We start from the raw sequence: 17,913 nt of genomic DNA, 5'->3' as shown, positions 1-17,913 counted from the left end.
TGAGCAAACATCATCCAGAAAAACAGGAAGGCTGGCTGAGTGTAAATTCCACAACTAGAAGGAAAGAAAAACACGCTGAGAGCCAGAGGCGCTGCGGAGGTGAAGTGCAGAGGTACGGCGGCGCGCGCGCGCGCGCGAGGAAAGGGGGTGGCACCTGAGGACGCGGCTGTCTTTTTGAATCACAAACTCCCGACGGCTCTGAACTCCGGTTCCGGGAAGTCTCTGGGGACCCAGGTCTCATACGGGGAGAAGCTGGTCTGTCCGGCAGCGAGCGAACTTGAGGGCGGCTTTCCCTCAGAGGTGCTTGCAGCCGTTACCGGAACACTGAGATGCGCGACTCCGGCGGAGAATCGGCCATGGCCGCTTTCTCCGCCCTCTGACTCCCTGAGACCCCGCCCCACCCAGGCTGCAGCAGAGGCTTTTGCATGTGAATGTACCTAACTGCAGCCCAGCCAGGCAGACCCGGAACTTCCAAGAGAAGGCCCAAGGCCCCGCAGCGGCTTGCATTGCTTCACAGCTGAGCCTCTTCGTGGCTCCTGCTGTGTGGCCTCAGGCAGAGGCTGAATTAGCACCTCCTTAGATCCAGGAGCCACTGTACCCAGTGGTCAGAGGGTACCAGACTGCAACTCCTCAGATCCATAAGGGACACACTCAGGGAGCAGACTCAGTGAGCACCAAAGCCCCACTGAAGCAAGTCTTGCCCCAGAAGGGTGTCTTCAGCACAGAAGTTCTCCCACTTTAGACACAGCTGATTCTCACAGCCAATTGGCCTGGAGGTCAATTCCTCCCAGTGATTCTACAACAACCAAGGCACCAAGAGTGCACCAAGAGTGTCCACCCCAGGTAACTGGGGAGGCTGAGCTACTGGGCCCTACAGGACACCTGGCGCACAGGGCCACTCTATCAACACAGGGAAGCTGCCAAAATGCGGAGACAAAGAAACAGGTCACAAATGGCAGAAATGGAGGAAAGCAAACGATTGGATATAGAGTTTAAGGCCACGGTTATAAGGTTTTTCAAGAATTTTATGGAAACCGCCGATAAATTTAATGAATCCCTCAATAAGTATAGTGAGACCATGGAGGACATGAAAAAGGACCAACTAGAAATTAAGCATACACTGACTGAAATAAAGAATAATTTACAGAGATCCAGCAGCAGAAAAGAGGATCCCAAGAATCAAGTCAAAGATTTGAAATACAAAGAAACAAAAAATACCCAACCGAAAAAGAAAAAAGAAAAGAGATTCCAAAAATATGAAGATAGTGTAAGGAACCTCTGGGACAACTTCAAGCGTACCAACATCAGAATTATAGGGGTACCAGAAGGAGAGAGAGGGCAAGATATTGAAAACCTTTTTGAAGAAATAATGACAGAAAACTTCCCCTACCTGGTGAAAGAAATGGACTTACAAGTCCAGGAAGCGCAGAGAACCCCAAACAAAAGGAATCCAAGGAGGACCACACCGAGACACATCATAATTAAAATGCCAAGAGCAAAAGATAAAGAGAGAATCTTAAAAGCAGCAAGAGAAAGACAGTCAGTTACCTACAAGGGAGTACCCATACGACTGTCAGCTGATTTCTCAACAGAAACCATGCAGGCCAGAAGAGACTGGCAAGAAATATTCAAAGTGATGAATAGCAAGAACCTGCAACCAAGATTACTTTATCCAGCAAAGCTATCATTCAGAATAGAAGGTCAGATAAAGAGCTTCACGGATAAGAAAAAGCTAAAGGAGTTCATCATCACCAAACCAGCATTATATGAAATGCTGAAAGGTATTCTTTAAGAAGAGGAAGAAGAAAAAGGAACTCTTACCATTTGCCACAGCATGGATGGAACTTGAGAGCGGATAAATACCACAGGATCTCACTTCATTTGTGGAATATAATGAACAACATAAGCTGATGAACAAGGACTGATCCAGAGACAGAGAGGCATTGATTGGACTGTCGGGACTTGGAGGGAAGGTAGGGGAGGGTGGGGGTAAGGGGGAAAGATCAACCAAAGGACTTATATGCAAGCATATAGGCCTAACCAATGGACATGGACAACGGGGGGTGAGGGCATGAGCGGGGGTGGGGGGGGTGGGGGGTAGAGGGTAACGTGGGGACAAGGACACATATGTAATATCTTAATCAATAAAAAATATATTAAAAAAAAAAAAAAGAATCCAAAACAGTAATGAATTCCACCTCAGAAAACAAGACTAAAGTGTAGGCGTGGCACTTCCTGCCGTCTGCATTTCCCCATCGGCAGTGAACCAGGACACAGCTTTCTTTGATAACTTTGGTAATTGTGATCACACTGTTCTTATTATTTGAAGTGCCTTCCCTCTATCTTCTCTTTTTAAAAATATATATATATATATATTTTATTGATTTTTTACAGAGAGGAAGGAAGAGGGATAGAGAGTTTGAAACATCAATGAGAGAGAAACATCGATCAGTTGCCTCCTGCACACCCCGCAATGGGAGGTGTGCCTGCAACCAAGGTACATGCCCTTGACTGAAATTGAACCCGGGACCCTTCAGTCCGCAGGCCAACGCTCTATTCACTGAGCCAAACCGACTAGGGCTCTATCTTCTCTTCATGTCATTTTGTCCACCCTGAATATGCAGTTCTAATGTCACTCCAAAAAGTCTTCCCTAACTGTCCAACTTAAAGTGGGCTTATTTGCTCAGTATTTTTACCATTATCCTCTGTGCCAAATATCTCAAAGCATACTGATTTACTTTCTCTTGATGCCATTTAAATGTATCACTTGGCACTGCCCGAGGGAATGGATCTTCAGTGCACTGCATCCGGGCCCTCTGCAGCACCTCTCGTGGCAGTTTACACCAGAGAAAGATTTGGTGTGATGGAAGGAACACATGACTTGCAATGAGCAGGCCTGTGTTTGAGGCCCAGCTCTGCCATTTACCATCTGTGTAATCAAAGAGCGAGTCATGTAACCTCTCTGAGCCCTAGTTTTGTCATGTGTAAAATGGTAATAATATCTATGGTGCTTAACTACCAAATCACTTAACGAGGTTGTTGTGTAAATTAGGACTATAAATCATGATTTTTTTCCCAACATCTAAGAATTACTTTAGTGAATTACACTAAAGAGTTTCAATTTAGGGCTTCTCTGCCTCTATAAACTCTGTCTCATCAATGCAAGTCACATTCTTTCACTCAACCTACCCCTCACAAGAAAGAGCATATCTGCCTGGCCAACGTGGCTCAGTGGTTGAGCATGGACCTATGAACCAGGAGGTTGCAGTGCGATTCCTCATCAGGATCCAAGCCCAGGTTTTGGGCTCGATCCCCAGTAGAGGGTGTGCAAGAGGCAACCGATCGATGATTATCTCTCATCATTGATGTTTCCATCTCTCTTTCCTACCCCCTCCTCTCTGAAATCAGAAAATATTTTAAAGTTCAAAAAACTAAAAAAGAAAGAGCATATCTGGAGCTCAAGGACCTTTTCCAGACAGCAGCATCTGACAGGAATTAAACAGTGTTAGTTTGTTCTTATCGCATTTATGCTTTCTATATATGTCAAGCAATGTTGGTTCTCTAGTTATAGGAGTGATATGAAGCTCACTTTTTAAGTAACATTTAAGTTTTTTAAAAAAAGGCAAGTCAATTTAAAGTCAAGTGGTTGGTAAATAATAGAGCATAAGTCATGGAAATATGGCAGAATATCATGCTGATGTTATAAAAATGACTGAAGGTTGGGCAATTTCTACCTATGGGAAGCCCCCTTCCAACTGCAGAGCAATCTATGGATATCTGTTGTTATGTTAGCTATTGTGTGGTTTGTTCTCCAACAGAGCCCTGGACATAATAGATGCTCAAGAAACATCACACAACTGTGATTTAAAACTGACCAAAAAAGTCAATGTTCTGTTTACCTGACAAACAACTATCCATTGTTTCAGCTTACACATCCAAAGGACACAAAGAAGAGAGTTTGTTTCTGATATAGAAATTAGATATAATGGTAGTAAGGGAATTGATCAAAGTAACTCGGATGGCTCAACATACACCAGTTACACCTGGGTGCAAACAGACAGTTTGTCACTTGGCAACAAGACCTTTCTCTTTATTACCAAAAACAGTATTTGAAGAGGAGCAATTGTACAGAGGATACTTTGCTTGGAAAGATTTGAGAGAATCCTGCATTTATGGAAAAACGAAAGGTTTACTATGTTCTGGATTAACATAATTACTACTATTGTATTAGAACTCACAAAAAGGTCACATCACATTTTTCAATTAACTGCTATGACATCTCTCAAAGAGGGGGCAAGTATTATTAATTCTACCTCTATCAGGGATGGGGCTGTCTGGCCCATGGCCCATATAAGGCCTGCAAAATCATTGGGTCTGGCCCTGCCAGGGCATTAGGGGTGAGTTAATTAAATGCTTGACCAAATATAGCAGGCTAATTTTTAAGTTGATAGTTTTGTATGGCCCATGAGTGATGTTTTAAATATCCAAATGGCCCTTGGCAGAAAATAGGTTCCCCGCCTCTGCTGTAGATAAAGACTTATAATCAGTCACAGAGAGCTTAATGATTCAACTAAGATCATAGGGTTATTTATTGCCAAAACGAAAAACAAAAGATGCTCACTCTGTACACGTCTTGTAATTTTGTCATTGATACCCATCCAGGACATGCTTCTGGAACACTACATCTTCTTGTTGATCTGGATATTAAATGGTTTGATTCAGTGTTTCTAGACTTGGACTAAATTAGGTGGATTAAATTAGGTGATATTAAATAGTGGCATTTAATTAAGTTAGATGAGATTAAGATGAGGCCTGATGTGTTTGGTTTTAAGAGAGCAAAGAGGAATGAGTCTTTGATTAGAAGGATGCTGACCAATTCACTTCTTTTTTTTTTTTTTTAAGAATTTCAATTTTTAATGAACAGAATATCTTAGTGGCGCCTTAAAAGCCATAACATATTTACATGTTTGAGTCTTGTTAAATATTATTATTACAATTGCTTATGGACTAAAAGCCTGATAAAAATGAATGGAATGGAGTCTTTTACAGTGTATTTTTTTTCTCCATTTGCATCTCTCCCCTACACTCAGTACACTTTCTGCTCTTCTCTGTCCCCGAGGATGTTGAACCTTGTAGACCAGCTTTTCTCAACCTGTGGGTTGCAACCCCTTTGGGGGTTGAACAACCCTTTCACAGGGGTCGCCTAAGACCATCGGAAAACACATATATAATTACATATTTTTTTGGTGATTAATCACTATGCTTTAACTGTGTTCAATTTGTAACAATGAAAATACATCCTGCGTATCAGATATTTACATTACGATTCATAACAGTAGCAAAATGACAGTTATGAAGTAGCAACGAAAATAATTTTATGGTTGGGGGTCACCACAACATGAGGAACTGTATTAAAGGGTCGTGGCATTAGGAAGGTTGAGAACCACTGTTGTAGACTAAACAGGGCTCTTTGCCTCCTTGCTTCCAGTTGAATTGGGCCCATGACAGAAGGCAGGCGGATGGGAGGAGAGAGAGGTTGGGCATCATCACTACAGCTCCTGGTGAGCAGCCCCTCTTGCATGGCTACAGCTCCTATTAGACTCTTATAACCTCATTTCTCCCTTTACTCTTCAGGTGGTGGCTTGCTGCTGTTGCTAGCTGCTGGGTACTCACTCCTCTGTAAATCACTTCTTGAATTCCTCTTCTCTTTATAATCAAAACCAAAGCCGGAGAATGAGGTGATTAAAATCTAAGGCCCTGGAGTTGAACCAGTTTAGTTCCAAATCCTGATTCTACCATTATCCATAGGATCTTGGGCAGTTATTTAATGTCTCTGATCTTTGGCCCAGTTATAAAATGGGAAGAATAACAGCCCTTATATACTTATAACAAGGATTTCGTGTGTGTGTTTTTAAAGAATGTGTTTAGAACAGTACCTGCCAGGGGTATAGAAGTACTACAAGGTGGAAAACGTTTCTGAAAGGGAAAGTGTGAGCTCATGTTTAGACACTTCAGGCCCCTCTGGGGTTTACAGCCCTCCTCTGGAGAGGAAGTTATTCTCTTACCTCAAATGATGGCAAATGCCCTTTGGATCTCTTGTTTCTTTCACTGACAGATTGTTATTATCAAAAAAAGTTCTAAGCACAATGTTTTCCATGTTGTCTCCAAACCTTTGTCTCATAGGAGACATTCTACTCCTTTACTAACATTGTCACTCTGTTGTCCTAATGTCACCTCTACTGAAACAGAACTCAGTATCACCTCCTCAAACACAGGTCCCCTTCTGACTCTCCATGGCTATCATCCTGCCATAGTGGCCTAGAACTCATTCCTTAGAACTCTGGGAGAATGTGTAAAACACACATGTGGCAGCCTAAATAATGGCAACCCCTCCCCCCCCAAAAGAGCCATGCCCTAATCCACAGAATCTGTGAATGTGTTGGTAAATGTGGTGACTCTACAGATATGGCTACATTAAGGGTCTTGAGTTGGGAAGACATCCTGGATTATCCAAGGGACCCAAAGTAATCTCAAGAGGGATGCGGCAGGGTCAGAGTCAGAGAGAGATCTGAAGGTGCTAAGCTGCTGACTTTGAAGATGGAGGAAGGAGCTAAGAGCCAAGGAGTGGGAGCAGCATCTAGGAGATGGAAAGGCAAGGAAATAGATTCTCCCCTAAAATCTCCAGAAATAACACGGCTCTAATAACACCTCGATTATACCCATTTTGGAGTCCCGACTTCCGGAACTGTTAGATAAATTTATGTGCTTTAAGCCTTTAAGCTTATTTTATAGCAGCATTAGGAAATGAATAAAGCACAACTCAGAGTTCCTCCGCCCAAAGGGCAAGCGAGCCGGGGTGTTTATATATTGCCTATGAGTCATTGGCTGAGGGCTGCTGGGTGTGGGCTGTCAATTCTTCAGCTGTCAGATGAAGGGAGATACATGCTAGCAGTCAGAAGTCAGCCAGAGCTAAGACTTCAGGGACATGGACGAGGCACCAACAGAACCTGCCACAATGTGCCCTTCACCTGCTCTTCCTGTCTGATCTGCCTCCACTATCATCTCCCCTTTGGACCAACCCTGCCAATCAACCTCCCAGAACCTTACAGATTAATCTTCCTGGAACAGGGAGAGCCTGAAGTGGGTTTCTCCCTTTCTCAAACATCTTCAATGCTTCCGTAAGGAAAGACCTTTACAAAAGGGAGCCCAGAGGTCAAAATAATAACACCCAAGGCTGGATCCCCTGATACTTTCATCTTGATCCTTGAACTTTTAAATGTGGGCCTGCAGGAGGGAGAGCAGATGTGCTTAGGTATCTGTTGTTTACAGAGTTCCAGGCTTGGCATATGAATCTTTGGAGCCTTGAAATATAGATCCCTTAGGTCTGCATTCCTCAGAATAGCAGCAACACCATGAGGAAGTGAGAAAATTGATTTGAAAATGGAGAAGGTTAATTAAAGGAAACATTGAAGATGTGAGGTTGTCAATTGACAGGAGCCTGAGAAACTGAGTTCTGCCCATTTGCGGAATGTCACACATATATTTAGATGAACCCAGAATCTAAGAGACCTAATAGCGGATATAACTTCCGTGCACCAAAGCAAGGACGCGTCCCCCCTTCCTGCTCCGCCTGCCCTAGTGGGAAGTGCGAAGGCTTCCGAGCCTTTGTATGGCAGACTGTGGGCTCAACTGATTCCCTTAAAATTTGTCCGCAATCCTCACACTGATTTTCCCAAGTTATGCTTTGTGCTAGCTATGGGTCCAAACCATAAAGGGTAGAGAAATGGGGGGGGAAAAGAGTTTATACATCTTAAACATGTCAAAAATAAATAGGCTTTTAACTGAAAACAGGAAGTGCTGCTGCTGGAGTATTTTTATCCTCGTTTCATAGTAAGGGCGGGGCAGAGCCTAAGAAAGGAAGGAAAGTAGCCTGCACTGAGCCCTGCACAGGTGCTTGGTTCCCACCGATGCTCTGAAGAAGGTGTTAGTATCTGCACTTTGTAATCGATGAGGCTGAGGTTCAAAGACGTTACATAATTTGATTGATAAAATAAAATTAAGGAGTGTTCATTTGGGATTTGAGCCTCAATCTGATTCTAGCATCTGCAGTCTGTCTTATTTATCTCATGTACGACATAACTTACATTTATATAGTGCTTTTCAAAGCATTTTTCTTATGCCCTCCCTAATCTTCATCTGTGAGGCATATTTAATGGGTAAAATTGCAAAGGCTCAGACCTGTTTGTCCCAAAGCGGTTCAGCCAGTAAGCAGTGAAGCAGGTCTGAATCATGAGGCTCCGGTCTCGTGGCCTTTCTAGCCTGTTGTGTCCAGACCAGAAGAGGCTGAGTCATGGAGCCTGAACCCAGTTGGTAGCAAGCAATTCATTTCAGAGACTCAATCTCATCAGAAAAAAAACTAAGACATTGTGTTTTTTCTTAATTATTAAAGTAATGGAATCAGCTTAAAGAAAATTTGGACAACACAGAAAAGAAGAAAATAAAAATCACCTGTAATATCACCCCCCCCCCAAAATAATGGCAAGTATTATTTTGATGCATGTAATAGAGACATATATGTATATTATATTTTTAGAAAAGTAGGATCATGCTGGCTATAGTTTATAGTAATACCCTGTTTTCTCATTAGCATTTGATGATGATAGTTCCCCAGGTCATTAAGTAATCTTTAAAAACTGCCTTATATAACCTAATATCACATGAACATAACCTTAACTTAGTTACACATTTACTTACTTTTGAACATAGATATCATTCCTGGTTGTAAACTATTACTCATCATGCTGCAATTTGGGAATCTAAACATAAAATTTACATATCCAAAAGCAGTACATGAAAGGGCCAATTTCTCCACCTGGAGTGTTGTTATTTTAAAACTTTTGCAAGATTGATAGCTGCAAAAAATGTCTTTTAGTTTGCATTTTACAGATGGCAGCCAAGTTGAACTTGCTTCCCCCTGTGTACTTGATCAAATGTTCTGATCCATACACAGTACCAGGTTTGTTTCTGTTCTGCCACAGTCCTCAGAGACCCAGCAGGAGGTAGAAGATGATCAAATATTAAAATAACTCCCCAAACTCCTACATCAAGCCATTTGCCAGCATGAGAGTGTCAGCACCTCCAGACAGGAATGGAGTGTTATTCATCTTTCTTATTCCCAGTTCCAGGCTCTGAGCCAAATACCTGGCAGATTCTCGATACATTCGCTTAAACCATTGCAATAGAACAGGTTCTTATTTCAGATTTCTAACTTGCTCTGTGACTTTCAACAAGTTAGGTCACCTCTCTGTGCCTCCATGTCTTCAACTATAAGTGAATGGAAACATGTTGTGACATGCTGAGTGAACTAAATGCTGAAGAAACGCTGCAGCTTCCATACAAAAGGTCTCTATGTGCGTGGGTGCATGTCACCGAGGCGGACTCCTGTCCCGCCCCACAGAAGGTGGCCAATTCCATGTGTATTAGAGACTCGGGCATACAGTTCCCTCCCACTTTTCGTGCTGATGGACTGTGGTTGGAGCCCATTTCATTTTGTTCCTCTTCCCAGAGTCTAGCAGAGTGCGTGGCCCATAGGAACTATCTATGAGGAATGAAGAAAGGAAGGAAATCATTAGTGATCAGGGTATGGGTGAATGGAAAATTAGAGCTGGATGAGATCACCCGAGAGGTCCTCTTCTTGGTTACTGTTTTATTTTTGCAAACATTATGTTAGCATCCTCGCCTTAGACGCACTTGCTAGAATAAATGTAAACAACTAGCCAGGTAAATTTGATTTGATAAAAATTGTCCATATTAAAACATTTTTATTCCTCTATGCTTTGCTTTGTTGTATTATTGGTCATGGCCTTCATGTTTATTAATAAAGAAGGATAGATTTTTCACTTTTAGAAGAAGTATGAAACCGTGATTAGATTACAAATTTATTTTTCAGATGAACTTTGTAACCATATCAAAAGAATGGAGTTATTGTTCCCACTTCCAAAGCTAATTTATTTTTTTCATTTTAATTTTTAATTTAAGTATAGTTGGTGTACAGTATTTTATTAGTTATATTAGTTTCAGGTATACAATATAGTGGTATGATATTTTTAACCTTACAATGTAGTGAGTACTTATGAAGCCAATGAAAACTGGAAAGCATAAATTGTATTCTTTGAAGACCTTTTTTCCCCTAAAAAATGAACATGGTTATTTCAATCTACTAAATATGCATGTTTTTAAAGTTTTACTACTTGGTATACAATCTACAGTATTTCTAAAATTTAAGGAAATTAAACAAATCCTTTCATAACTTTTCGTGTATCATTTACTTGTGTAATTAAAATGACAGACTTCTCATGCTTTTCTCAATTCCCAACTGATTTGCCTAGTTAGAAGAAATTAGTGCCAAAGAAATAAGGCATTTGTTATATAATTGCAGAAGTTATTACAATTTTAAAAGCCTTTAATACAGCCACTTATCTGAGGGACTTAATTCACTGATGAGACCTTAAAACATTGATAAACATGTTTTTAAATTTAAACATGTTTTTAAATGTCTTAGCATTTCTATTTTGGACTACAACTGTTAAATGCCCAAAATATACTGTGTTGCCAGATTATTATGACCACCCCATCAGTACAAAGAAGTGAATTAGTTATGCAAATAATAATAATAAAACCTTGAGAGTATTTGCTTAGGAAGTTTTCAATATTCAGCATTTTTGGAAGTGTCAATGAAGTACTATGGGGTGGTCATAATAATCTGGCCACTCAGTGTATACTCGTTTTCTCATCTTTAGTAATTCATAATTTTCCCCAATATGTAGCCCACACAGCATTTAGTATAAAATAGCTGGACATGGCACGTAATTTATTGGACCTATTATAATACTTTTGACATTTCAGGTTTTATCTCTGGCTCGGGAGGGGATGGGATGCAACTGATTGATGTTTCTCTCTCATATTGTGTTTCTCTCTTCCTCTCCCTTCCTCTCTCTAAAAAGCAATCAAAACATATCCTCTTTGAGGATTAAGAATTTAAAAAGTCAATAAGGTGGCTTCAGTCTCCTCATGCAGTATTGTAGTTTACCATCAAATAGCATTAAATTACAGTCCGACTTTTTCAAGCATGACTCAAAGAAAATCTAGTAGGCCATTGTTAGTGTCTGTAACGTTCAGATGGGAAAAAACATTCTTGAAATCCTCCTTTCAAAGTCTATTTTCAAGGTTCAGGTTTCAACTCTTTTACGACTTTTTAGAGATAAGTGACTTGTTTCTGATTAATAGGATTTTCCATGAAGCCTGGAAAGAATTTTAAAATTGTACTTTTAATTATGTGTACATAATTACCATTCATTGATGACCTAAGTTTGTCCTAAGGTAGCCACTGCTTTTAGAGATGGGAAAATGCAGTGAACTCCTTGGTCGTTTTTCATTCCTTTCTGGGGCCAGGAGCTAATAATAGTGCCCGTATCTCTTGCAACAGGCCCACAGTTGACTGTTTTACTCAGCTTCCTAATTCCAGTACTTGCCTGCAAACCCACGGTCCTTTGGAGTGTCAAGCTAAGACTTTGGTCCGAGCAGAGGGGAGGGCCCAGGAGGGGGTGTGGAAACAGCCCTAAGCGCAGGCTCCCTGGGTAATTCTCAAGGGAGGAACTTTTATCCTCACATGTGGGGTTTCTGACTTGAAATCCAGTACTTGGTCTGTATCCTGGTATTTTGCAGTGAGTGGCATAAATACCACTGTGGCACTTGAAAAGATTTTAGGTGGCACAACAAACATTTTTAATGATTATATGCTGACTTTGACATATACTATTAGTCAATATACAAGTATATACAATATACAAGTATATACAATATACAAGTATATACTATATACAAGTATATAACTTGTATACTAAACCCATGATTTCTCTAAATTTATTACCCAGAACCATCAATGAGGTATTTAAGTGAAGGAAAAGTGAATCCACTTTTAAAAAACATTAGGTTAGTAATAATACAGGTAGTCTAACCGAGCCACACTGGGGAGGGCTTCTCTTTATTCTTTTAATTACATGTTTTAGTTTCTCTATAGTCAAAATATGCCAGTAGTAAAAGATAAGACATGGTTTCCTTTCTGAATTGTAAGGAAAAAGATGCTTTATGGATTTTGTGACTTCAATGGAGTAATTGCTTCTCATCCTTCTAATTATTCTATTGGCTTTATTTTTTCTTCCTAGCACTTGCCATTATATGTCACTATCATACTTGCTATATTTATTGTCTCTTGCCTCCACTAGGCTGTAAGCTGTATGAAGTAGAACTTTGTAGTCTTCATGTAGTCTCCCAAGCACCTAGCAAAATGCCCAGCACATAGAAGGTGCGCAGTAAAACATTGTTAAATGAATGTTGATTAGTGACTAAACTTTACAATTACCAAATCCTCTCATTTTTCAAGCTCTACCCATCAATTATCAGGTCTGAAAAACACATACTTGTCAGCCATTTGACTTTTAGCCTGGTCACTTAACCACATAAGCTCTTACAGTTTATGTCTCTGTGTATAAAATGGAGATACCATCAACTCCTAGGGCATTTATGAAAGTAAATGAGGTGACATTCATGAAAGTATTGATCTCTCATTGTAAGCATCTATGTATCTATCCATGTGTCTGTCTATGTTTGAATTAAACCCTGTGGCACAGGATCTGACCCATAGTAAGTGAACCAAAACTATTTATTAGCTTATTCATTTTTTATTAATCAATTTTACTACAAAAGTGATTATTTCCTTTCTAGTCATTGGTGACCCTATCTAAAACCAAGGACAAGCAATCAATAGATGAAAGCATTGCCTTTAAATGCCTTCACTCTTACCTTTTTTATATCTACAATATGAAGAGGTTTAAAAACATGGTGTTCTCCCAGTGAAGTACATTTAGAGGCCAAAAATAGAGCAGTACATTGAGAGACCGATAAGCACTAAAGTTGTCTTTTCTGTTCCTCCTAAAAAGTCAGTTTTGTTTTTTAGATGCTTCTCATATACAGAAAACAGTGTTAGAAAAAGGAAGCATTTGAGTTTTAAAAATATGATTTCTAAGGCACTCTTTATTTTCTCTCCCTCCCTCCACCCTCCTTCCCTCCCTCCCTCTCCTCCTACCTTCCTTCTTTCCTTAACTCTCCTCCCTTTTTCTCCCCCCCCCCCATTCTATTTGCAATCACTTTTAGATTATCTTTCAAGTTCAGATTTAACAGAAATGTATTGGCCTGCCTTAGGGACCCAGCATCTTATCAGCAACCTTTTTGTATGTTCCCTCATTTTGGTTCTGCCACAATACAACAAAAGGGGGACATGATTCCTTCGTTATGCAGTAAAAGAGACTGAGGTCCTAGAGCAGTTATATGATGTGCCTGAAGCCACACAGGTGGTAAGCCAGAAAGCCAGGGTGATCACACCTGGGTTTTCCCCACTGTAAATTCAAGGCTGTTTTCATAGAGTATTAGTTCCATACTCTAGACTAAAATGGAATTTTTTATTTTGCACATTTAACAGCACCTTTCTTCATTAAGATTTCTACAAGCTGAACAAATTGATTTGCAAGTTATTTATAGAAATCATTTCACCCATCACTGAAAACGGTCTTTGCAGAGCTTTTCAAAAATGCACAAAAATATTGCGTGGCAGTTTAATGAAATAGAAAAAAAGAGAAAGAATTATTGGAAACTACCGAATGTTTATGCATAAACACAGGAAGACATACGTGGGGGCATAGAGACGACTCCCCACTGCACTGCCGGGGCTAACATTTAAGGAGCGTGGGCTTTTTTCATCATTTTCCAGGTCCTCTTGAGGCCAGGGCTCCTGACTAGAGCATTTGTCACTCAAATTACAGGGCTCCAAAACAGTCCTGGAACTGGGGTGTTCAGCAAGACAGCTGAAAGTAGCAACTGGTGGGGACCTGAGTCAGACTCAAAGAAGAGAGCAACAGTCAAAGCCAGAGAATACGGTAAGTCTTCAAGTCACGTGAAAAGGTCAAGGGAACCCCAAATAGGAAGTGAGCCAGGAGATGGAAACCTTGGAAGCTGCAAGGTAAGTTGAGAAACATGGCCTGGACCACTTTGGACCAGTTGTTTCAGAATGAAGAATGTGACCAGTGTGAGGAAGTCAGAAGCCATTGCCTGATGTGGCTACCCTAATGGATTTCAGTTCACCTTCCTCATGAATCCCTGCAGTTTCATAATGGCTTATAAAATTTAAGTAAAATCTATGTACAGATGGGCAAGTACCATCCCATTTTAGTCATCCCACTTTACTCATCCCACACTCAAAGCGGAGTGAGCTGGTTAAACCACCCAGACTACCATGAGAGAGTCAATGTGGAACCAGGGTAGAACCCAGCTCTGCAATGCTGTCATCTTGTTGTCTTCAGGGATGGATTTTTTCCAGGTTTCTTATTACATGCTCCCCTAACCATTTGGCTTTCCTAATGGGAGGACCCATGTTCAACAAGTCTGTAAGGATCGCAGCACCCTGGATCCCAAATGTTTATGGTCGCCTCCACCTGTCAGATAGACCCAGGTTTTCACCTTCCTTGGTTTTTTAGTGCTGATGTGCTCAGTAACAGTATGGGTTTGCAAAGTGCTGCTCCCCCCAGCTACCTGTATTCACTGCATGAGGAAATGTGGGCTGTCTCTCCCTGATCATTCACAGAAACTGGTTTTGATCATCTTGGCCAAAAGACATCATCAGGACTTCCCGAATGGAGGTTTGCTCTAAGGATGTCACCCTGGTTCCAGAGGGAGACCCCACTGGGGAGGGGTTCCTCTTCCCTTTGGTGCAGCATCCTAACTTCTATGGGGCAGATCTCAGTTTCTTTTAGTGCAGCGGTTCTCAACCTGTGGGTCGCGACCCCTTTGGGGGTCGAACGACCTTTTCACAGGGGTCGCCTAAATACATCCTGCATATCAGATATTTACATTACGATTCATAACAGTAGCAAAATTACAGTCATGAAGTAGAAATGAAAATAATTTTATGGTTGGGGGTCACAACATGAGGAACTGTATTTAAAGGGCCAGAAGGTTGAGAACCACTGTTTTAGTGCAAACCACCCAGTTGATTCAGTCTTTCTCCTCGGCTTTGGAAACTTGAGTAAATGACACAGAAACTGAAGGAAAAATCCTTGAATCTGATTTGGCCCCATAGGGTGACTGCACATCAGTTTCTGCTTCCCAGAATCCCAAAAGAACCAATGCCGATTGTTTCTAGACATTATTCTTGATTTTCTCTTAACCCAGTGAGTTCCCCCATTTCTTTCCAATGAATTTCCATCTTCACATTAGCCAGAAAGTTTCTTTTCTCTGTAACCAGAGAATTCTAAGGGCTACCCTCCAAGGGGAGATGGTGAGTAGTCAGACACAGGAAGGAACCGCCAAGAAGCAGGAGAAAACACGTAGGTGTGAGCAGCCCATATTGCCCTGGGGTCTTGGGCATCAGATCATAAACAGCTTTCTTAAGTATGCTCCCCCCACATGTTCCTAAATGCCCCCATTTAACCTCAGGAAAGCCTCCCTGTCTGTATAAATTCCAGTTCTGCTTGCTCTCAGCTGCATTTCCATCACCCTGTGCCGTGGTCCTTGCTACTCAGAGGCTCTAACTGGAAGCCTCCAATTAGTAAAAGTGGGAAAATGAACTAAGAATTGTTTAATTAATGAACTCTGGTTGGCCACATCTTTCATGAAAAAATAAAAAGCATTTCTTGCAGATTTAGCAAAATATTTAGAGCACAATTTCCAGGCAGGATACCGGCTGCTGAATGTGTAATGCAGGTCACTTGATCAGAATGGCTTCATGTGACCAGACCAAGTGGCCATCACCTTCTCTGGACCCTTCCATTTCCAAAAGAACAGTGAGCTCAGCTCCTCTGTGCCCTTCCAAATACAGCTCAGCATTCATGCCATCTCCCTGGAACCGTCTCAATTTCAGGAGCCGAGGCAGTCACTCCTCGCCCTTTGCTCCAGTTGCACTCTATGCATGGACACCTGTGTTCCTCACTCTCCAGTTTTGTAATGGCTCATGTCCATCCATCTTCCCCACTAGCCTGTAAGCTCTTCTCTCAGTGTTTTCACCGCAGTGCTTCCTATGGTGTCTGGCATACAGTAGACATTCAGTAGTTACTGTATTCTTTAAAGTGCTTTGCTCCCCTCCCGGTGGCAAATGCCCTGCACTAGAATTTCATATCAGCCTCGCACTAAAAAAGAGGGTTGTGAAGCTGCCTGTCCATTGTGGGCTCCTTGCTTTACTGCAACCTTAGCTCATCTGCATTTTTTTTTAGAAACAGCTGTTTTCGGTTTGGTTCGGTTTTGTTTTTTAATCCATCTCACTCCAAGACAGTACAGCCAATCAATACAGATATAAAGTAGAAAGAATGGAAAATGGATGTAAGCCATTACTTTTTCTGTGGTTTCCCTTTTGGCCCTGTTTTCAGAAACCTTTCATATCTTCCACCACCTGCTTAGAATAAGTACAAATTCGTATAAACAGTTACATATTTTAAGGTCAACTAAATGAGTCTCTTTGATCCCAATTAACGATGCCAGGCTCATTCTTAAGGTGCATTTGTGTTTGCTTCTGCTGTGTGTGTCCTGCTCCCTGCGCTGCTGACGTGTCACACCAGATAATGTACCGGTGTGACATGGAAATGGGCCTTTCCTTCAGAGTATTCTGCATCCTCTGTCCACAGGGGAAGCTGTTCCACTTGTGGGGTGTGATATTAAAGTGTGTTTCCCTTTGGCATTTTAGTTAAAACTTATAGGAAGGATAACAGCTATAAAGAGAGGTTTGCTATTTGAGGAAACTGGTGTCTTTCTTCCTTCTAGTATTCATTCACAATTTAATTCATTCTGGCCCATTGGGGTTTACAGAATGGCCCAGGTGTTTGCACAGGGCTACCTAAATTTTGTGTGCAACTGTCTGCTACCAGTACGGAGAAGAACGCTGAGTGACACTTCACGAGTGCTGCTTTAGACGCTGAGAAGCTTACTCCGGGCCCAGCAAACATTTCGGGATAAATATTTATCACTGCAAGTCAGCATTGTTAAAGTTAGAATCTCACCTCACATAAAGCACATCCATGATGCAGGATAATGAGCTTTAGAGGCCCCTGTCTAAGGTCCCAGTTCCAATTAGTGTGTGCCAGAGAGAACTGCGTGAGAAATGTCAACAGCACAATAAAGCTGGCGGATTGGGCAGGAGAAATGATGATAAATCACCCTAGCAGAACCCATCAATCAGGGCCTGTTTCTGTTGCATGAAGGAGTTGTTTTGGCAAACTAGTATTTGTCATTCCCTCGGAAATATTCTGCAAGCATAATGTACTATTTCACAGTAGAAGGTTGACTGAATGAGTCTCTGGAGAATACAGCTAAATGATCTCCCCACTCAATAATCTGTAGATCATCAATATGTGTTTGTGATGTTTGTGCTAACTGAGAACAAAGATACTAGCCAAACATCCTATTGTTATATCAGGGGGCTCAATTATTGCCCACCCCCTTTTTTTAATGGTTGTGCTACATAGAGAGTGTCTTGTCTCCAAAACTTTTATTAGCTAAGCAGTATGAACCAGGGACAAAGGAAAATGGAGATACCAAAATCCCAGTGAGACCCAGTTTCTCCTTTGGACCATGGATGGTTTTCTGCATTGTATCCCAGACTCTACCTGGGTCAAACAATAATAATTCCTGCCTTCTTGGAGATTACCTTCTAGAGGATTAGTTCAGAAAGTAAACAATATAAAATGAGTAAATTAGATAGTATGCTAGCAGGTGAGGGGGCTATAGATGCACAGTATCTCAGCACAGAGCAGGTACTGAGATCCATTTTCTATCTGGGGTAAAAAGCATTCTAGAGAGGAAGATCAAGGTCAA

The 17,913-nt window shown here is 41.3% G+C and overlaps 1 protein-coding gene across 7 annotated transcripts in view; it reads left to right on the top strand.

Moving 5' to 3' along the window:
- SLC24A2 (solute carrier family 24 member 2) overlaps positions 1-17,913 on the top strand; it is a 229,181-nt gene that overhangs the window by 68,458 nt on the left and 142,810 nt on the right. For 4 of the 7 annotated variants that reach the window (XM_036331262.1, XM_036331257.1, XM_036331255.1 and 1 more), the window contains exon 3: positions 13,878-13,991. The exons of the other annotated variants lie outside the window; for them this stretch is intronic. In XM_036331262.1, the coding sequence (XP_036187155.1) occupies positions 13,878-13,991 (114 nt within the window). The remainder of the gene's footprint in view (positions 1-13,877; positions 13,992-17,913) is intronic. 7 annotated transcript variants of the gene reach the window in all.

This window comes from Myotis myotis, unplaced genomic scaffold (genome assembly GCF_014108235.1).
Source record: "Myotis myotis isolate mMyoMyo1 unplaced genomic scaffold, mMyoMyo1.p scaffold_m19_p_12, whole genome shotgun sequence".
Classification (NCBI taxonomy): Eukaryota; Metazoa; Chordata; class Mammalia; order Chiroptera; family Vespertilionidae; genus Myotis; species Myotis myotis.
The sequence above is the reverse complement of the archived record's forward strand: the minus strand, read 5'-3'. Positions and strand labels throughout refer to the sequence as shown.